Genomic DNA, 23,019 nt, shown 5'->3' with positions numbered 1-23,019 from the left:
GATTGGTTTTACTACGGATCCGCGAATGGCTCGCTCATCTCCATATCCAACGGATGTTGCTCGGGTGGTCAATGCACCCATCTTCCATGTGAATGCTGATGATCCGGAAGCGGTGATGTATGTGTGCAATGTCGCTGCAGAGTGGAGAAATACTTTCAATAAAGATGTGGTTATAGACCTGGTAAGGGCTCTTGTTCTTTAACCAGATGGCTATCTAAAATGTTTACGTATAATCTTCTTTCCCATGCGTACGAGAGAGCTTTTCAGAGTGGCCACTTCCTACCAATTGCTTTCTGCTGCTGCTGAAAAACCTCTTCTGAGAATTTCTCAGGAGCAGCGCTGTTCTGAGAAGAGACAATCAGCACAATCTTGCATTTATGCAGATAGGCGCTGAAGGGGGTGCACGTACTTTTTAAATTCTGTTTTTAAATTCTCTGTACAGAAAGTTATGAACGTGATACAGTGTTAATGATAAGCTGCGCATTTCTCTTTGTTGTAGGTAGAAGTCAGTGAAAAATAGGATCTCATGTTGCTTTGATTAGATGCTTCACTCTGCAGGAAATCAAGGAAATCCTTCTCCTCTATAAAAAATGTATTTTACCACTTATGCTTCCCAGCAGTTTATATTTTGCTTTTTAAAAAACTTGCAATTGGGTGGATAGCAACGAAGAGCATGCATTATATGCACACCAACATTTCATGCTTTAGTAAGTCTGAGCACCATTTTACGTGGAAATGGAAAAAGCCATCAGAAAAAAGGAAAAATTTCTTCTCCTTTCTGTTCAGAGGGTGAGGGTGATACAACTTCACCATGACAAAAAAACCAACCTTCCTCTGCAGGTGTGTTACCGAAGACGAGGCCACAATGAAATGGATGAACCCATGTTCACTCAACCGCTGATGTACAAGCAGATTTCAAAGCAGGTGCCTGTGCTGAAGAAGTATGCTGACCAGCTGATTGCCGATGGAGTGGTAACGCTGCAGGAGTTTGAGGTAGCCCATGACGGTGGGGGATGCTGGTTTTGTGGAAAGGAACATTGCTATCGCCTGTTGTTTTTACTGGCTATATTAATAATGGATCTTTCCATTTATTATTATTTTATATTATTATTATTATTATTATTATTATTGTTATTGTTATTATTATTATTATTATTTGTAACTAACAGCGGAAGCCAGATCGTTACTTCTGAGTCTTTAAAATGAAGTAAAATTGGACATCCGACAAGGTTAAGCAAAACAGGAACGAAGCACAGCATGCGTGATGAGTGTGTAATAACCGGAAAGGTGGAAAGGCAGAGGCAAATCAGTGAAGTTCGAGGGAGGGAAGGTTTGATTGCAGTGTTGCACACCACACTATTTCTAAAATGGGGCATAAACCCTGAGACAATTTCTCACAGGTTACCAGCAGCCTTTCTGTATGCCTGGGGACTTTGGAGAGAAGGGGTTCAGCGAAATTAGAAGCAATACCTGGTGACGGTGGCCAGCCAAAGACTGGGCATGCCTTGTTAAGCAGAGTTGCCCCAGACAGCTGATTCTGGCTGTTGCAGAAGAGTAGCCAGATGTTATTTAGATTATTAGGGTCGCATTTCTGCTGCCAGAGAGCAAAGGGACGTTGCTTCCGTAGTATGTTTTTTCCCTTCCACAGTCCCCAAATAATTGAATGCACAATAATTAAACTAATTAATTCAAATAATTGAATGCAGAATGCAGCGGCGCAGGCAGTTTTGTGTGCCCCTAGGATAGCACATATTATACCTCTGCTCCCTAAGCTGCTTCAGTGGCCAGTTTGCTTCCAGGTCCAATTTGAGGTGCTGGTTTTAACCTTTAAAGCCATTCATGGCAGGGGACCGGTTAACAGGGACCTGAAAGGAGCCCCCTCAGGCGTCCCCCGGGCAACAGTGACGTTACCGGCAAATCCTTTCAATACAGAAGTGCCTTGGTAGGTGCTTCTGACACCCACACACACACACACACACACACACAAACACAACAGTTATCTGAGGGACCGCCTCTCCCCAGTTATATCAGCCCAGCCTATTAGATCCGGCAGAGAGGGCATGTTGCAGGATACCATCTGCCAGGGGCCTACATTTGATGGGTCCCTGGCGATGGGCCTTCTCTGCCGTGGCACCCACCTGCCTTATGGAACATTACACCTCCCCCAATATTAGGATAGTTCCATCCCTTTTGACGTTTTGGAAGTCCCTCAAGACCTAGTTATGCCACCAGGCCTGGGGGTCCCAGGGAACTGGAGATCTGTTAAGATTGGTCCACCATTGAGGTGGATGTACTCATTCTCTTTCTACCTAAACAAACATTTTTTTAATGTTGATTTTTGTATTTTCAATGTTTGTTTTTATATATGTACTGTTTTTATCTGATTGTGTGCTGCCCAGAGTCACTTCCCATGAGATGGGCAGCTATATGAATTTGACAAACGAACAAACAAACAAATGGCCTGATCACATTTTGACTTGGAGGGCGGAAAGTCTCTTAGGTGCTATTCCTTCTTGGTAGTAAAATACAATGGAAATATATATATTTGTTTTTACTTTTCTACTCTGTTGTTCCTCTGTGGAGCCCCGTTCATTGGGGGGACGGGCTTCTCTCATTCTCACAGTATCTATCAGTATGAGAGGCTGAAAGATAGAGATGGGTCCAAAGACATCAGGTAAGCTCACTGGTTAAATGAGGACTTAAACCTTATAATACAATGATGTAGCCTCAAGGGCTGAATAATTATTAGGGCTGTGAACCCATTCAGAAGGCTGCTTCACTCACTGGGTCACCTTGAGTGGAATGTCCTTCCTAAGCTGCTTATCAAGACATCATCCACAACAGTCAGCGTGGCCATGTTGAGGGCCTTCCAAAATCTGCACATCTACTCCAGAGGTCCAGAGGTCCAGAGCATACACAGAGAACTGTGAATGTTCCAGCAGGCCTTTGATGGGACTTGCCGATCTGTGAGCTTCAAGGAATGTCTTTCCAGGTGATTTATAGAACATAGATCAGGAATCAGCAAGACTTGGTTGATACTCTTGGATACACAGATAGGTCTCTCCAGAGACTTGGGGATCCTAGGAATGTGTTTGTGGGAATATGGTCATGGAAATGGGAGGAATCAGAAGGACTTTGGGCAGATGAACTTTTGCAATCAAATAGTCTTTCCCCTCATGCTGAAAACTACAGTTAATCATAGTATTCTGTTATATGTGAACCTAGGACTGTGACTAATAGCTTTCAGATGTACCACATTTGTATATTTGTAAATTCTGTAACCCTTCTTCTATTCGACAGGAAGAAATTGCAAAATATGATAAGATTTGTGAAGAAGCTTATACCAGGTCCAAAGATAATAAAATTCTCCACATTAAGCACTGGCTTGATTCACCTTGGCCAGGTATCAAGAGTTGTTGCCAATTGCATTGAGATGCCTAGCTTTTCAGTGACTTTTTTCCTGTTAAGCATGGTTAATGGTACGCTTGAAAATTTCCTCACTTAAAAATAAAGAGTGTTTTAATTGGTTATGCAGAAGACATTTTAAGTGGTAATGCAGAAGACATTTGGATCAGAGATCGGACAACCTTTTCACAATTTCGCTTTTAAGCAAGTTTCTAGAGAAGGACCATCAAGAAAGCAAGAAAACTAATTCTTCTTTCTTCTTAACTCTGTGTTTAGGTGTCCAAATCAGACTTCAATAGCATAGTCATGGCTGCCTTCTTGACTATTTTGGCACCCACACACTCCCCAGGCATCCCTGGTGGTGGTGATAACTTTCGTATTATTTTCCTCAAACCAGCTTAAGTCTGTCCTTGTGTGGGCCTTTACAGTATTAAATTTAAAAAGGGAAAGCTGTTGCCAGCATGTCTGAGAAGCCAAAAGGAAGTAGTAGCTTAGCAAATCTCCCTTCCTGCAAAAAAGGTTAAAAATATTTCACTTTCCATCTCCTATCTTAATCATACCTCCCTGTTAAGGTCACTGAAACCACCAAGCCAAAAAGTGTTTTCAGCCTAACAGTGGCTTGTCATTTCCATAGAAATCATAAAAAGTTGGGCAGGCAATAAATTTAAATAGTAAATAAATAAAATCTGAGAATATTAATGGGTGGGATCCACATGTTGTGTAAGAGGCTGAGTCCTTTCTCAGAGTATTAACTTAGTCTTGGAAGTTGGCAGGTTGACCTCTACAGTCGAGTAGTGGATTTAGACAGGAGCGAAGCAGTCTGAAAATAGATACTTCTGCCCTTCAGAAACTTCCTTACCCCATTACCTGGTAGTGAAATGCCAAGGCAGCCCTAAGCTAATCCTTTTAGTGCCAGATAATGCACAGGGAGATTTTGGGAGACAAGGAAATATAACCGACCCATCCCTTCCAGTCCTCACCACTTCAGGTTCCACCCAACGTGGAACAGGAATACTCTGTTAAAGGCTGGAGATGCACCGCCTTTTGTTGTAATTCCTCAATTAATTTTTCAGAGAGAAAGATTTAATGGTTTTGCCTACTATTCCAAATGTCTCTCATTTTCCAGGGTTTTTTAACTTGGACGGTGAACCAAAGAGTATGACTTGTCCTCCTACTGGCATCTCTGAGGACGTGCTGACTCATATTGGGCAGGTTGCCAGCTCTGTACCCCTTGAAGGCTTCAAAATACACGGAGGTGAGAAGAGCTTAATTCCTTCTGGGTTGGGAGTATCAGCTGCTGACACTTGGACCCTCCAAAAAGCATCAGCACAAAACTGTTTCTTTCTCTCTCCTGTTCCACCTTTTGTTTTCCAAAGAGAAAACATTTACCTCTCTTCATGCCCCCGCACTTTACCATGTGGCCATAAGAGCTCATTGCTATTTGAATTTGAATATCAGATTTTTTTTCTTCAGGTTTATTAAAAACGAACACAAATAATCGTAATGGGATTCATTAATTAAGTTTTTCTAGGTAACCGAATTGAAACCATCATGAAGGTGTTGTGAGCTTTAATCATCTAGCAAGTGTTGCATTGCCCTGGGATTAGTGCTAACCTAACCGTAAGGGAAGTAATAGTAGAGGATTCATGCATTCCTCCCCACGAAAATGAAAGTTTGAAAGGAAAAATGCCTTTGCATTTTGCATGCTTGTTTCCGCTTTATTACAAATAAAGCGGAAATAAGAAAGAAGCTGGAAAGGGAGGGTTCTGAAGGAAATCAAGAGCTGTGTCCACTGTGATCACTCCGTATCTCTAGATTGAAAAAGCCTCTGCCGAAATCTGTACTCATAGCCACTGTCCAGCTTCTCTAGAGAGTCAGCTTTATCATGAGCTAGATTAACTGGTTATTTTCACATCTGTATCTCTAGTCATACTGTGTCGGTCTAATAACAAATTATTCAATGAGCTGGCTGTATTTTATTTATTTTTCCTTCCTCTGAGATTGATCAACAGGGGCTTTATGCAATTAAAATTCCCGAGAAGCATTTATAGCAATGTTTTCAATTATAACTCTTTAATGTTTTGTGTCCAAGTGGCATGTAATTAACAAAAATGTTATTACTGAGTCACAATATCATTACTCATTAGGAAGCATTTGAAGGAAGCCATGCAGATGAAGTGTGACAGTTCTTTAGTTGCTATAAATTTCGATACATAAATATTTTGTTAAATCTGGGTAGGCATTTCTGGATCACCGAAAAGTAATAATACATCTATGAACTGTCTGCTTGCTACTTTACGGACATCTGTAAATCTTTCAAATTTAAAGAGGCAATTGTTAGACTGATTCAGTTTCAATTTATCAGTCATTCTAGAGTTGAAACTGTCAGTTGCAACAAAGTGAAATCTTGGTTGCTTCATGAAATAGCCAATGGCTTGCCCACAATATTAAGCCTTAATACAATTGTTGAACTTGAGGAAGGCTTTATTCATGCAAAAGGCACAGCATTCTAGACAGCACCTTTGCTTCTGTTGGGAAATGTCACAAATTAAGCAAAAAAGTAACTTCTTTCATGAATGAAATGTGGAATATGCTTTATTTGTTAATAGGTGTTATTGCAACATTGTGTTGCTTATTTCATGAATAACACTATTTTCATGGACATAAATAAAAATGTAGGGATTTGGATCAGGCAGATCCAGTCAAAAATGCAAATAAAACTGAGAAGTGAAGTGAACATGTAAAGTCGTTCGGAGTTTGGAAGTTGGGAGGACAGATATTTGTCTAAGGGTTTAGTCTTTTTAAAAGCAAATATATTAACGATGTGAGGTGTAAGGAATATTAAAGTGTCAATTATAGTCAGGCTTTGTATATGACTGCCCAAAGTGTTTTGCCATGTAACAATGGCAAATGAAGGTAAATAACAAGCTAGAGCTGAAACGTAGCTGGAGCTTAACTGTGTGAAAGTTTTGCAGTGAACTGAACTGCTTGCATTATTTTCCAGTAGTGCAGCTGGTCAGGGAGGAAAGCGAATTGAAGGTTTAAATGAGGTTACCATAGAGTCCGTGGTATCGTGTCTTTGGGAGAATTGACATACATGGTTTACCCACTGCCTTGCAAATGAGAACAAGTCAATACATCTCCAACTACCAGTATTTTTTCCTCATGCCGCATTTAGGACTTTCTCGGATTTTGAGAAGTCGACTAGAGATGACAACGAACCGGGTTGTTGATTGGGCCTTGGGAGAATACATGGCCTTTGGATCTTTATTGAAAGAGGGTATCCATGTCCGGTTAAGTGGACAGGATGTAGAAAGGGGCACCTTCAGGTGAGTTGTAGATCATCTGCCATCCATTTGGGAGAAAATAGACTTTGCTGAGAGTTGATGCTAATATTAGCCTGCCTCAAAGTTACAGTGCACTTTTGGGATGCATACTGTATTTTCTGTAACTGCTGAAACGTTAGTAAAAATGAGACACAATTTGCAGTGGAACATGAATCTCGGAATTTGAAATTGGCTGGAAGAATTCCTAGAAGTGTTAGGGGCAGGCCAGTGTTCATGGGATGAGGGTCGTTGATTAAGCGTGGAGAACAGAAAGCAACTGCATGAAATCTTTGATGCTGCGATTATCACATTCAGATTTCAGAGAAATGTGGGACCATTCAGAAATTGCTACACATTTACCGTTTGCTTTCTAAAATATGATTTAGAATTTTACTACTTCCAAATGAATAGTTGTCTTCTGTATGTTTCAGCAAAAATGATGAAGAATCTTTCCACCTCTTACAGATAGCTCATTTATTATGGGATAACTCCTCTGTTTTATTCTGAAAAGCTTTTGATAGTCATTCTCTCACCTCTGACTCAAGTCAGTCTCGTTTTATGCTATTAATTTGTTTCTGAATATACTTTGGGAGAGTTCTTGCTGGATGCTTTAGAAGAACAGAGCTTCTGTCTGCAATGTGTTCAGCTTGGGGAAGCATATGCACACAGAATAGCTATTTTCGGGGTAATAGCCCTTCTTTCTTTAGTGGTTCTAGAACTTGAACATATTGGTGTGTTTCACTCAGTTAGTCTTGCTCAGGGAGTTAATGGATTACAGTAATTACTTCAATCGTCTCTGTTTTGATAATGTTCCTTGGTGCCCCATTCTAATGCTGATTAATGGAGCTCTAGAGGGCTCTAAGCAATGAGCGTGTGGAGGGTGGGCAGCAAAGAATCCAGCTCTTTAAGGCCTTGGTCTTGAGAATTGCTCAAGGAGGTGGAAACAGAGGCGCAATGCAAACCGCCCACATCTAAAGGCAATGAGTAATAGAATTTCACAGCTGATTATAATTTGAGGGAAAGCAGCCGTGTTGTGTAATAGCTTCCACACTTCATATTTTATGGAGTATAACCGTTTACCTCTAAAAGCTTCATGCATTGCATAACAACAATTCCAAAGTTATCTTTAGCGGCAGAGAGACAGCATAAATTCACTTGAAGTTGAAGGGCTTTAGTCCCATTCCCCCATTTTAAAAAAATCGTAATGTCAATATATTGACATCAGTTGTTAGTCCATGTAATCTTCAGGATGTGGTGAACATTGCTACTTGCGTACAGTATGCTGATTCTGATTGAATACCATTAGGCGTTAATCTCTAAGAATGTGAAAAATACTTGGGGAAGTGTGCACTGCAGCGGGTAAGCATGTGAAAAGTGAGCAACGAAAGCACTGATTTAAGATCTCATGTGTGAACACCTTTGGTAAAAGGCAAACCACTGCATCTCGGCCTCAGTCCACCCATGGTAGGATGGAGACGGATCGATGATAGTTATTGCAGTAACATATTTAAGATGCCCAAATGTTCTGTGTTTCATAACTCCATTGCGTTTTGTTTTTCAAATACCTTTTCTCTGTCTTTCTGAAAACCTTGGTAGCCATCGCCACCACGTGCTGCATGATCAAGATGTCGACAAAAGGACCTGTGTTCCTATGAATCATCTCTGGGAGCAACAGGCTCCTTATACCGTATGCAATAGCTCTCTTTCAGAATATGGGGTCTTGGGTAAGTCTGATGGCTTTCTGTTGAGTTAGGCTTTAGCTTAAGTGGATGTACGTAGCTTTGCTAATTAGGTTTAATTATATTTTGACATTATCTCAACATATTCACTAGATTTTTATCTTTATTTTAAAAAATATTCTATGATTTCAGTTTAAAAATAACACATGGACCTCTTTTATTGTGTTACACCTGGAAATAAAATCTGGCTCCTGCGCTGTTAAACTCACTGGAGATAATTTTTAGGTGATGATCACTGGAAGTGGAATATAAGATACAGCAAATCATTCTTTAGCAGAGCATTGTGTAATGCCACTTCGGTGGTTCAGCTTGTACTGGAAAATAGATTAAAATAGTTCTTCGGCATGAGGTTCTCTAAATGAGGTTAGGTTAGAAACAGAGTCTGTACAGAATAATTGGAGTGAGGTCCAAATCCTGTAAAACAGACAAACGAATAAACAGACTTACTGCTTGAGCATCTTGATGGGTGTGAAAACCATAGGAAATGGGGGAACAGCTGCTTTAACATTTTTAATAGGAAGTGGTTTAGAATTTTTTAAAAATGAAATTAAATATGCTTCCTTGAATTCCTTGAAGGAAAGATAGAAAATATCTATACTGCAGTAGGATATATAATTGCAGTGGCAAACACTGCAATTGCTGAACAGAAAGGTATGGAGCTATTTGACATGCAGTATGTTTCACATATTATTGTATCTGACTTTAAGGATATTGGTACAAAGGTAGTGAAAATGGGCTCCTCAGATAAAAATCCTGCTTCAATACCCTCTGCTTAATTGCTGGAGGCAATGAAAATGTTGAAGTCCCCACTATCCTTCTGACTGGAAGTCCTTTTAATGGTAATTGTGGCAAGAAGAGGGAGCATTCGCATAAGCAGAAATTATTTCACTTATTTTTATTTTTTCCGTTTCAAGGCTGCCCAATCCCATAACAACTCTGAGCAGCTCACAGATAAAAATCAAAAGAAAACAAAAGCTATTAAGAAAAAAAGACAATTGACCAGAAACCCCAAAAGCCAAACAGCTAAAAAACCAGCCAAAGTGTCAACGAATACTCTACAGTATATACTGCATTGCGTAGACCGATAGTGTAATGCCCAGGAATTCCTGCATCCTACTTCTTTTATTTTGGTTCAGTTTTCACACACACCATACCTAGAGCTATGATAAAGAAGGGGATGAAACAGTGGATTCAAATTGGTATTCAAGTAAACAAGCACATTTCTCTTTTGGGAGCTCCCCTTAGTGTTCTTTTGGATTGGAGTTAATTAAGTAAGAACAAATTGAACAGGCCTATGTGATGACGCTCCAGATCGTTTGCCTGGCAGGGGCAGCGGCAGAGCGCGGGCAGCTGTTCAGAGCAGCGAACCCCAGGCTGAGTCATTGTGATACCATTAAGAAGCACCAAGGGAATAATAATTCCACTAAATTGTTAATCTGGCATAACTAATTTGCCAGAAGGATAAAATTATTAGCTTGTAATTACGCTGTAGTATAAAAGAGCATTTCTGGAGAAAGGAATAGTATGAAGTTGGGGATAATGAAAAATATGCAAGCAGTATCCTTCCAGTCATTTGCTGGGAGTTGGATATACAATAATATTTATTTGTGTAATGATGGGAGATGATGATGATGATGATGATGATGATGATGATGAAGAAGAAGAAGAGGAAGAGGAAGAGGAAGAAGAAGAAGAAGAAGAATGGGATATTTGTAGGGTGCGAACCTTTTACGTTGTTATCCACTCCTGGGCCACCCTTGATACAAGTTACTTTTATATAAAAGCGTGGGACAATTTCTTCTGATAACAAACGTATCTATGAACACATAATGGGAAAGGGTTTAGCATAGTTACAGAAACCTCAAACAGGCCATGATAAAAAACGTACTATGGACAGCAGGCCTGAACTAGTTGTGACGATTTTAAAAGTCAATCCTAGGTTATATTTTAATTCCTTTTGTCATTAGCCTAATAGCCCTCTTTTATTTCTGGCCTTCTTTTAACTAGCAGTGGTTTACTAATAGCTATTTGGAGCGTAATTTAGATGAAGGGGGCAGCATTCATATATTTCCAAATCAATATATTTCTAATTATACCAAATGGAAGTTTGAGGGTGTGCACTTACCTCTCTATAATAACATTAAAACATTATATTCTCAAAAATGCTAAGTGGGGACCAGATTCTACTTTTGTCTCTTTTTCTCATCCTTTAATGTCTGGTTACATGATAGTTCTGAAACAGAATTGGCTCGAAATGCTTTTGGTGAGATGTTACAGTCCATAGCTTACTCTCACTTCTTCCAAAACTGCATCTCAAAGACTAAATGACTCCTGTAAGGAATCATTATATTTATTATGTATTTCTTTCATTTTACATTTGTTCCTTTCTAGATATGTTAAATGCAGGCTGGAATGTATTCAGTAGACTGAACCAGACATTTTGGTAAAATAAGTGATACATTATTCAAAACACTTTCTTTAAAAAAAAATCTGTAGTCAGAAAACCCTTCCGTCATAGGAAGTCTTGTTGAATTCTGTTGTAGCTTCATTTATGTTAATTGAAAGAGTCTTGCTATTTTTGACCACCCAGCTTGCTGTCAAAGAAAGATTGGGAAACAATACAATATGAACTAAACACCAACATTGTTTCTGAACACTTCTGTCTGCTGCAGTAATACATAAACACAGAGATGAAGGAGGGACCACCACCGTAAGATTCTTAAGACAAAACATTCCAGCATACTCCTTCCTTGTCATTTAATCCCAAGGAGAGAAATTCTCCTTACTAGTCATAGATGGAATCAACCCACAGGTCTTCTGTGGGTAAGCCCATTAGGTACCCATTACAAGTTTGCTGCAGAAACAGTTTCCGTGGATGGGTCTCTGCCTTTTAGTTGAAGCACTGAAAGAAGTAACAGTCAGATACAGTTTGGTTCAGTGGAAGACATTGGTGAGTCTTGTGTGCAACTCCAGCATTTCTTTATAGTAGCTGTATTTACTCTCATCTGGTATATAAAGTATAAATTGAAACCCTTTGGGCTTTTAGTCAGGGCCATCCAGCCTGGAACTTTGCATCCGTAAATGCTACATGGATCTCTCGGCTTATAAGGAAATGATTACTAGGGAGCCCAAAATCCTGGACAGAAGATTTATAGATTCTATAGATCCCATTGCCTTTTCTTAAGTGTCCTGGATCTGCACTCTAGAACTCAGCTTCTTCCTTGCCTTTGTATCCATAATTTCCACTGCAATCCTCATGTTCCTTGAAAAGTGTGCCTTGCAACAGACTTTTGGTTCTAGTGTTGAATAATCACTTAGAATTGAACCCAGCAAGACCTTTCCAAAAATCATAGCATATGATAAAAAAGAAAGATGCATAACTGCCCACAAGGATTTAAAATAGGACCAAATAGTCAACATAAAAATACTGCTTATTAGATTCTGTGGATTTTATATTTCGTTTTTGTTTTGTCTAATTTTGTCTTTTTTCACATAAACTGTTTCCAGTCAGAAATTGCTTCGTGATGGGAAAAGTGCATAATTAAGGCTGTGCTTTCTATGCTAAAACTATTTTGTGACTAAACATAAAGCATAACAATACATTATGCAGTTCTGTGGCATCTTCCATGATCAAAAATGCAACCATATCCATGGTAATGAAAAGGTATCATTGTTATGAAGGGGAACTGTTTTCCCTTGATGCCACCCATATTAAAACAGCTTTGCTTATACAGCATTAACATTCATTCTGTGAAATAAATCAGGCCTCAGATAAACTCCCAGAGGCCTTTTATCTTGAAACAAATTGCAGGCTTCAGTCTGTGCAATCTATATCTCAAGTGACAAGTACATGCGACCTGTCAGGAGGGGTTGCTGGTGGGCTTGAAGCTGTAGCTGACAGGATACAGAACATCTCAAGAACCACATTGTCGGTCAGCAGGAGCTTCAGCATTCCTAAAGCTTCCCAGCTGAAGGCATGAATGCAGATTTTATCATAGCTGGAAATGGAATCCCAAAATTTCATTTCTATGTTCGTTGATGACTTCTCCCTAGGTTGCCCAATTTATGTGCAAATTATGCCCATGACTCCTATAATTAAATAGGACTGTCATTCATTTTCAGCTGACAGACACTGAATTTATCAGGGTTATCTTCCTCAATCTGAATATACATTATGTTCCCTGATTTTCAGTATGGACAGGTATGTGAACTTGGGATATAGAAACTATGCATGAACTTTTGGGACAGTTTGAAAAATTGTTGGTTCCTGCAGGAGATTTGTGGATGTTGTGTGAGTTCCCTGCATTGACCTTGTAGACAATGGGGATGTACTGGGGGTTTCCAAAATCAGGAGGAATTGCTGTCTGTAGCCATGAGAGCTCATGTATTTCTATTTAATGATGGAGGTATAGGAAGAATAATTTTCGAAAGGGAAATTACTCCTATTACAATGCAGTGCCTAAAAGCCGATGAGGTAATTAGCTTTGTAGTAACCTTTTTTTGAAAATACATCTATCTTCGTTTAACTGTCCACCTCTATATTTGATGCCATTCAGCATGTTTGCCTTTTTCAGATGCTGCACCCAATTCTGCCTTTCAGCTGTCAGCCTTTGTGAACCTGTGCTGTAAAAATTTATTTTTCAACCAGGTTATTATTAATAATATTATTTTTAATTAGAACCTTAGTTTCTTTTGCTGCCTCTAGGAACAAAAATATATTCCCGTGAATCAGATTAAAATGTAAAAGCATAATTGAAAACCAGTAATTGGGGGGAAAAAAACACAAATCCAAGGAACTAGCAACCTCTAACTAAAATATGAAAAAAAATCAACTTCCAAAAAAAGCATCTTTTTTTTTTTAAGATCCCATCTGGAATAATATAGGGTGGAGGTTTGGGACATTTCTTTAGGGATAGATAGATAATAATATACTAAAATATATATTGAATGGACTATGCATATGTTATATGTGTGTGTGTGTGTGTGTGTGTGTGTGTATGTACTGTTTTTCAGCTTTTGTGGAAGTAGCAATACAAATCACAGAAACGTCTGCCAAATGTAGCCACTGTGGTTGCAATCACACATCAGAATTGCTCCCGTAGGAAAAACATTTACCAGATGCTGTTGAATGCTTTGAAATGCTCCAAAAAATAAATGCCTGTGAATTAGCCTCTCTGATAAAGGTTGCTGCACCCAGTTCGACCCTTCCTTCCATTTGACCCAAACCCATTCAACTCTGGCATTGCCCCTTGTGCTCCATCTCACCTGCTCAATGCTCCATTTTGCTTCCAGTGTTCCCTTCTGAACCCCTCATACTTTCCTGGAAAGATTCCTCAATTTTGTTTTCCCTTCAACAATTTTCTCTCCAGTTTTTGGCTTTTGTTCTCATATATTCAACCTTCTCTTTGCTTAATTTCCTGTATTAGAAACTCCTCTAATATGGTATCTCAGGTCAATAGGGTCCTTATAAATAGGGTCCTTATAAATAGGGTCCTTATATTGACCTTATAAAAAGTTATTGTGAATTCAGTATTTTATTGTCATTTACTAACATATATTCTTCAGCAAAGGATCGTTACCTTGTCGTGGTGCTGGAGCTTGAGCACCTCAGTGATGCCATGAGCTAAACCGTGAAGGGCCACCCAAGACGGGAAGGTCATGACAGAGAGGTCAGACTAAATGCGATCCCTGGGGAAGGTAATGGCAACCCACCTCAGTATTCTTGCCGTGAAAACTAAATGGATCAGTACAACCAGAGATATGTCGGTATACCATCGGAAGATGAGACCCCCAGGTCAGAAGATGGTCAAAATGCTACTGGGGAGGAACAGAGGATGAGCTCAACTAGCCCCAGACGTGATGACGCAGCTAGCTCAAAGCCGAAAGGACGGCTAGCGGCCGACGGTGCTGGTGGTGAACGGCGAATCCGATGTTCTAAGGATCAACACACCATTGGAACCTGGAATGTAAGATCTATGAGCCAGGGCAAATTGGATGTGGTTATTGGTGAGATGACAAGATTAAAGATAGACATTCTGGGCGTCAGTGAACTGAAATGGACTGGAATGGGCCACTTCACATCAAATGACCACCAGATCTACTACTGTGGACAAGAGGACCACAGAAGAAATGGAGTAGCCTTCATAATTAATAGTAAAGTGGCTAAAGCAGTGCTTGGATACAATCCAAAAAACAGTAGAATGATCTCAATTCGAATTCAGGGCAAGCCATCTAACATCACAGTAATCCAAATATACGCCCCAACCACAGATGCTGAAGAAGCTGAGGTAGAGCAGTTCTATGAGGATCTGCAGCACCTACTGGACAACACGCCTAAAAGAGATGTTATTTTCATCATGGGAGACTGGAATGCTAAGGTGGGCAGTCAAATGACACCTGGAATTACAGGTAAGCATGGCCTGGGAGAACAAAACGAAGCAGGACATAGGCTGATAGAATTTTGCCAAGACAACTCAATGTACATAACAAACACTCTCTTCCAGCAACCTAAGAGACAGCTTTATACATGGACTTCCCCAGATGGACAACACCAAAATCAGATTGACTACATCCTTTGCAGCCAAAGGTGGCACACATCTATACAGTCGGTAAAAACAAGACCTGGAGCTGACTGTAGTTCAGATCACAAACTTCTTCTTGCACAATTTAGGATCAGACTAAAGAGATTAGGGAAGACCCACAGATCAGCTAGATATGAGCTCACTAATATTCCTAAAGAATATGCAGTGGAGGTGAAGAATAGATTTAAGGGACTGGACTTAGTAGATAGGGTCCCGGAAGAACTATGGACAGAAGTTCGCAACATTGTTCAGGAGGCGGCAACAAAATACATCCCAAAGAAAGAGAAAACCAAGAAGACAAAATGGCTGTCTGCTGAGACACTAGAAGTAGCCCAAGAAAGAAGGAAAGCAAAAGGCAACAGTGATAGGGGGAGATATGCCCAATTAAATGCAAAATTCCAGAGGTTAGCCAGAAGAGATAAGGAATTATTTTTAAACAAGCAATGCGCGGAAGTGGAAGAAGACAATAGAATAGGAAGGACAAGAGACCTCTTCCAGAAAATTAGAAACATTGGAGGTAAATTCCAGGCCAAAATGGGTATGATCAAAAACAAAGATGGCAAGGACCTAACAGAAGAAGAAGAGATCAAGAAAAGGTGGCAAGAATATACAGAAGACCTGTATAGGAAGGATAACAATATCGGGGATAGCTTTGATGGTGTGGTCAGTGAGCTAGAGCCAGACATCCTGAAAAGTGAGTGTCATGTTTCCCATTTCAATGTTCTGTTAACATTGTAACGTTTCACATGTCAAGTCATTTTCCGTGTCCATTCGCTTCGCTCGTTCAGGGTTTTTCCATTCCTGCGCCCTCCTTTGTTTTGGAGCTTTGGAATGTATGTTTGGGTTTGCGATCCTGTTCAAGGTTACTTTCCCAGGCGTGTGTAACGGTTCCTAGCACCTGGGAGGGGGCGCGTACTGACGGGTGCTTGGGGCGGGACTGGCTTGCAGGCAAGGCTTTTAAGTTTGTATTTGGCGCGCTTTTGCCCATTCTCAGCTTTCTCTGTATTTGCATACTATTCCTTCAATAAATCAGTTATCTTTAAGCCCAAGCTTGTGAGACTGAGTATTTGGGATTAGGCAACCATTACAGTGAGGTTGAATGGGCCTTGAGAAGCATTGCTAATAACAAGGCAGCAGGAGACGATGGCATCCCAGCTGAACTGTTCAAAATCTTGCAAGATGATGCTGTCGAGGTAATGCATGCTATATGCCAGCAAATTTGGAAAACACAAGAATGGCCATCAGATTGGAAAAAATCAACTTATATCCCCATACCAAAAAAGGGGAACACTAAAGAATGTTCAAACTATCGAACAGTGGCACTCATTTCACATGCCAGTAAGGTAATGCTCAAGATCCTGCAAGGTAGACTTCAGCAATTCATGGAGCGAGAATTGCCAGATGTACAAGCTGGGTTTAGAAAAGGCAGAGGAACTAGGGACCAAATTGCCAATATCCGCTGGATAATGGAAAAAGTTTCAGGGAGTTTCAGAAAAACATCTATTTCTGTTTTATTGACTATTCTAAAGCCTTTGACTGTGTGGACCATAACAAATTGTGGCAAGTTCTTAGTGGTATGGGGATACCAAGTCATCTTGTCTGCCTCCTGAAGAATCTGTATAATGACCAAGTAGCAACAGTAAGAACAGACCACGGAACAACGGACTGGTTTAAGATTGGGAAAGGAGTAGGGCAGGGCTGTATACTCTCACCTTACCTATTCAACTTGTATGCAGAACACATCATGCGACAAGCTGGCCTTGAGGAATCCAAGGCTGGAGTTAAAATTGCTGGAAGAAACATTAACAATCTCAGATATGCAGATGATACCACTTTGATGGCTGAAAGCGAAGAGGAACTGAGGAGCCTTATGATGAAGGTGAAAGAGGAAAGTGCAAAAGCTGGCTTGCAGCTAAACCTCAAAAAAACCAAGATTATGGCAACCAGCTTGATGGATAACTGGCAAATGGAAGGAGAAAATGTAGAAGCAGTGAAAGACTTTGTATTCCTAGGTGCAAAGATTACTGCAGATGCTGACTGCGACCAGGAAATCAGAAGACGCTTAATCGTTGGGAGAAGAGCAATGACCAATCTCGATAAAATAGTTAAGAGCAGAGACATCACACTGACAACAAAGGTTCGCATAGTTAAAGCAATGGTGTTCCCCGTAGTAACATATGGCTGCAAGAGCTGGACCATAAGGAAGGCTGAGCGAAGGAAGATCGATGCTTTTGAACTGTGGTGTTGGAGGAAAATTCTGAGAGTGCCTTGGACTGCAAGAAGATCCAACCAGTCCATCCTCCAGGAAATAAAGCCAGACTGCTCACTTGAGGGAATGGTATTAAAGGCAAAACTGAAATACTTTGGCCACATAATGAGAAGACAGGACAGCCTGGAGAAGATGCTGATGCTGGGGAGAGTGGAGGGCAAAAGGAAGAGGGGCCGACCCAGGGCAAGATGGATGGATGATATTCTAGAGGTGACGGACCCGTCCCTGGGGGAGCTGGGGGTGTTGACGACCGACAGGAAGCTCTGGCGTGGGCTGGTCCATGAAGTCACGAAGAGTCGGAAGCGACTAAACGAATAAACAACAACAACAAAAACATATATTGCTTGGGTGTTTGGGGTTTTTTACAGCCATAAATTCAGAAACAAACTGTAGTTATATGCAATTCTGTCTAGCTATTGTGTGAGAGAAAGACCTTTGCACAGTGAAGAAGTATATTTCTTCCTCCCTCTTTGCCACTTTTGCATCATCTCCAAAAGAGCCCCCGGGAGGGAAATTGCCCCTCCCCCTGCCAGCAGATGGAGGCATGTTGAATTTCTTCAGTGTTTCTGCATCTGAAATTTGACCATGTCCTCTTTCCAGTGCAAGGAGTGACCAGTCACATTATTCAGAAGATCCCCTATGCCTACGAATGGGGCATATAAGTAGGGAAGGAGGGAACAAAGGCAAAACAGGGAACATTAACAAGTCGTTCTGCCTGGCAGTAGACACACAGACAGAAAGAGAGAGAGAGAGACAGAACAAAGTAATCTCCTCCCTTTACAAGTCTTCTTCTTCTTCTTCATCATCATCATTATCATCTCTTTACAGTGTAAAGAGACAAAATCTGACATTCTTATTCGTCATAGAAACAAAGGATGAAAATGAATGTAGCTCCCTTGGTCCACCTATTAATCACTCTGTTGTTGATTCCTCTCTAAAAGAAGCAAGGACAAATGCGACTGGCTGTTCCTAGCCCTTGTTTCACAGATAAAAAGTGAATTTCAGGTGACTCCTTTGAGTCAGGCTTGGCTGCTCACCACTTTACGGAGGCATCCACGTTGTTTAGTTAACAATAATATGGAAACAGTTTACTATTAGCATCTTCAGAAGTGTGTTCAGACTTTCCAATCTCATTAACAGCCCTGGAATTTCCAGGTGGGCTCATTTCCATTTCTAACCAGAGCTGGCCCTGCTGTCTTCGACTTAGTAAGTTTAATTGAGGGAGCAGCCCAGGAAGGCCAAATAAGGCCACCAGGTGCTGCTACCGGCAGAGATGAATTGGATCTCAAGAACTCCAGAATTATTTTTTTCATAGATACAGACTAAGGCTCTGGATATGGAAAATAGATTCCACACTTGGAAGTGTACCCTTCCAGCTTATTTATTATTCCCCATAAAATTTCAAATCATCTAGCAGAACATTATATGGTAGAGCAGTGTTTCTCTACCTTAGTGACTTCAAGATGTGTGGACTTAAACTCAACTCCCAGAATTCCCCAGCCAGCAAAGCTGGCTGGGGAATTCTGGGAGTTGAAGTCCACACATCTTGAAGTCTCCAAGGTTGAGATACAATGTGGTAGACTATTTGTTTTCTCACCCCTCCCTTTGATTTCCACTGAAGATCAGGTCTTTATGGGCATCGTCTAATGCTCTTCTAGGGTCCTTTGTACTCTTACCAATCTTGTGACCTATTTAAATGCAAACACTTCAGGAAAAGGGTAGGTTGAGGGCAGGGGCAGAGAGAGAAATATCTTTTATCTGGCAGGCATTGCCATCTATAGCTACACAGGACATGTGAAGATAAACAGGTCAGAGTTGGCATGGGTTATTCAAAAATAAACTAGGTTAATATTGTTTATAATATTTCCATGAACTCTCCAGCTGTGCTTGAAATCTTGTATTCTGGAAGGACACAACATAGCTGCAGAGTGGTTACAGCTATTCTACCCATGGGCTATTATTCCACCTGAACAGGAGCTAGGCGAGAATGATGGTAGTCACTTTACATTCTATAGTAGTTCTTTGTTCCATTCTTTTAGCAATTATTTAATGCCCCAATTCATCCCCAGTGTCAATATTTTACTGTAAATGTGTTAATCCTTTTTGTGGAGAAGGGAAACAATAGTAAGAGAGGCTCATTTAACATTTGAAGGCATTCCAGCTGAATTTGGAATATGACCAATTTTAAGAATTGAAGCCGCACCAACTTTGGCCCGTAGCCACCTTTCACGTTAAGTGTACTGTGGACTTTTCCTATGTGACTCCAGTTAATTCTCTGTCTCCATAAAGTAGATAATGCTTCAGTAAGTGTACCATATAACTGAATGGAGACTGGGTTTATTCCCAGAGCTGCCCCCTTTCTTTCCTGAAAAGGTTTTCTAAACTAGTTTAGTGTTGTGTTGTGTTGTGTTCAGTTTAATACAACAGCTGAGAACTCATGTTTCCATTTCAGAAACCATGATGGTTTCAGAGATGGAGATACACAAGACAGATTATTTTTTGACATACAATGTAAGGAAGGATTTCTATTCCTTAACTGGAAATGCTTCAGCATAAGAGATCTAATCATAGCTTACTTTCACCTCTGATTCTGGCTGCTAACTCTGTTTTCAGTATGTCTAAGCATGGCAGAAAGTATTGTGTCTAGCTGGGTTCTTAGTGTTCTCTGATCTGGCTTCTCATCCTACAGATGTTTAGCAGAAGCTTGGCTAAACACCAAGAGCTCTATAATTCAATCCTGAGCTACAGATACAGGTAGTCCTTGTTTAGTGACTGCCTCATTTACTGACTTTTTGCAGTTATGAAGTGATGAGAAAGTAATGCTACCTCCAATCCTCGCATTTACAACCTTCACAGGTCTGCAAAGCAAAGGAAAGCTGAAGTCAGATTGTAAGCACAGTTGTGGTTTCATTTTGTGACTGCTTCGCTTAATGACTGAGTTGCTAGTCCCAGTTGTGATGGCTAAATGAGGACTACCTGTATTTTCCACTATGGCAAATATTGGGTTTAATTGCATCTTTTCCCTTCTTGCTTAGGTTTTGAACTTGGTTTTGCGATGTCAAGTCCCAACGCGCTTGTGTGCTGGGAAGCTCAGTTTGGTGATTTTCACAACACGGCACAATGCATCATTGACCAGTTTATCAGTTCTGGGCAAGCCAAGTGGGTTCGTCACAATGGAATTGTCCTCCTTTTGCCCCATGGAATGGAAGGGATGGTAGGCCTTTCAGCGATCACAATAAGACTTCTCTGTCAGCCAAAAGCAATTAGTTTCCTTATTGCAGATTTGAAATAATGCATTTTTTCTAAGTATTTTGCCATTCCTATTTAAATAGGTTCATAGGTCCATAGACTCATAGGATTAGAAGGGGACTTTTTGGTCTTCTGGTCCAACTGCCTCCCCTGCCTAGTGCAGGAACCCTCATACCATCAGTAGTACTTTATATTGTGAATCTTTTGTGGTGAATAAAAGTATTAGTGAAAGAGCACACAAGTGTTTTAAAATGATTAATGCACACTGGAGAACAAGCCCCACTAGTTTTAGTAGGTCCTGATGCTGAGAGATTTTGTAGAGTTATGATGTGTTCCAGCCATACAATAAACACATGCACTGATCAGCAGTCTTCTACTAAATCTGCGCTGCAGCCATCAGTGATAAAGACCACAGCTTATAGGCCACTGTTCGAGTCAAGTGACATAAATTCACGTAATGATTCGAGCAGGATTTGTACTGTAGAACATCTTGCTCGACCAGTTTGAACATGCTGCTGTCTTTTGTAGCTGTTGATTTTGTGTTGCACTGTGCTGGGGATGCTGGCAAGAAGCTCTCGTGCCTGGAATGACAATTGTATTTGGAACTAGAGGGTACATAATTAAACTTGTTTTCCTTTAAATGATGTAACCATCAGGGCCCAGAACATTCTTCGGCCAGGCCAGAGAGGTTCCTTCAGATGAGTAATGACGATCCTGATGCATTCCCAGTAAGTTTATTGATTGATGCTCATAGTTGCTCCCTCTTCAGCTGCCATTTCATCCTTCTTAATAACGTTCCCTATCAAGCATTGGTTTTAATCCTTCAATGACATTAGTTGAGCAGACTTCAAGAAAAGCACACATGTAAAATATCTGGTGGATTAAGCATAAAATCTGTCTGGCAGTGGAAAAAACTCTATGTAGTCATTAGAAGCTTCCTTTGCTAGAAGAACAATAAAGTCACAACTAGGATCACCAGTGTTAGTAAAATATAAAATGTGTATGGGCATATTAATATATAGGGTCAATTAATATATTATTTGTTGCAGAGCTACAAAAAGCGGCAAACATGATGTTATAACCATTACTCGAATTATCTGAGCTAGGCAGAGTTGCCCCATGGTCTGCATAGGTTACACAGAGCACATAATTTTGGTATTCTCAGTCGTTACATTGACAACAGAGAAATTTTTCTGAGAGTGCCTTGGACTGCAAGAAGATCCAACCAGTCCATCCTCCAGGAAATCAAGCCAGACTGCTCACTTGAGGGAATGATATTAAAGGCAAAACTGAAGTACTTTGGCCACATAATGAGAAGACAGGAGACCCTGGAGAAGATGCTGATGCTAGGGAGAGTGGAGGGCAAAAGGAAGAGGGGCCGACCAAGGGCAAGGTGGATGGATGATATTCTAGAGGTGACGGACTCGTCCCTGGGGGAGCTGGGGGTGCTGACGACCGACAGGAAGCTCTGGTGTGGGCTGGTCCATGAAGTCACGAAGAGTCGGAAGCGACTGAACGAGTAAACAACAAAGATATGCCAGGGAAGTTAACTATGGATCTAGGCTGTTGTCCTGGAGCAGAGGAAGAGCTGTGCTGAATCACACTTAGTACCTGTTTTGTCCAGCAATCTGTTTCTACAGCAGGCAAGGAGTTATTATAATCCCACAACGAGGCCAACTGGCACTCAGAGGCAGAGAGCCCCTGGCATTGGGAATATGTGTAGCTTCATGGTTAGTCGCTGAGAGTAGCTTTATCCTCCACTGGGGGAAGAGACGACTGGGAATTAGTCACAGGTCCAAAGACTAAGGCAATGTAAAGGCAAAATAAAAATGTCATTGGCTATTCATCGATCATGCATTTAGAAGTATATTTAGGGTCCCAGTGTTTATACACAAATTGCTCCTAACTGGAAAAATATCTTAAAATATCTTGGATCTTGAGCAGGGTTTTGGAAACCTGTTATCTATAATCCATCCTGATAGTTCTTGATGAAAATAGGGAACTCTTTAAATATTTTTATGGGCTGGGCAACCCCTTTCTTGCAGGAAAGAGATCCTGGGCTAACTATTTCTGAACAGAACAAATAATCAAAACTTTTAATGGCACTTGGTGGAATCACTTTGATATGTAGCATTTTAGGTATTCTGCATTTTAGCCATTTCAGTAGAAATAGAATTTGACTCAAAATTTCCTATACTTCCTTATAGGAATAAAAAACATCCCCAAACCCTAAAATACCACATGGTAATTGACTCTAACCACAGCGGAGAATAACCTCAGAATCAGACACAAAGAAAGGCGTGAATCTGTGCGCACTGTGAGAAGAAGCTGTGTTATTTCACTGAAATTGGTAAATTGTGCCCTCCGTGTGCCTTTTTTGATGGTACCGAGGCAGTGTTCGCAGAAGCATCTAAGTGGTATAAGTTTGTCTGACCAAGATGAGTCTTGAA

The 23,019-nt window shown here is 40.6% G+C and overlaps 1 protein-coding gene across 1 annotated transcript in view; it reads left to right on the top strand.

The window, feature by feature from the left end:
- OGDHL (oxoglutarate dehydrogenase L) overlaps positions 1-23,019 on the top strand; it is a 57,397-nt gene that overhangs the window by 27,258 nt on the left and 7,120 nt on the right. Inside the window, exons 11-18 of the mRNA XM_063307727.1 lie at positions 2-181; positions 841-993; positions 3,301-3,403; positions 4,532-4,660; positions 6,584-6,734; positions 8,328-8,455; positions 20,356-20,534; positions 21,226-21,297. Coding sequence (XP_063163797.1) covers positions 2-181; positions 841-993; positions 3,301-3,403; positions 4,532-4,660; positions 6,584-6,734; positions 8,328-8,455; positions 20,356-20,534; positions 21,226-21,297 — 1,095 coding nt within the window. The remainder of the gene's footprint in view (position 1; positions 182-840; positions 994-3,300; positions 3,404-4,531; positions 4,661-6,583; positions 6,735-8,327; positions 8,456-20,355; positions 20,535-21,225; positions 21,298-23,019) is intronic.

This window comes from Candoia aspera, chromosome 6 (genome assembly GCF_035149785.1).
Source record: "Candoia aspera isolate rCanAsp1 chromosome 6, rCanAsp1.hap2, whole genome shotgun sequence".
Classification (NCBI taxonomy): Eukaryota; Metazoa; Chordata; class Lepidosauria; order Squamata; family Boidae; genus Candoia; species Candoia aspera.
This window is presented reverse-complemented; position numbering and strand designations above follow the sequence as displayed.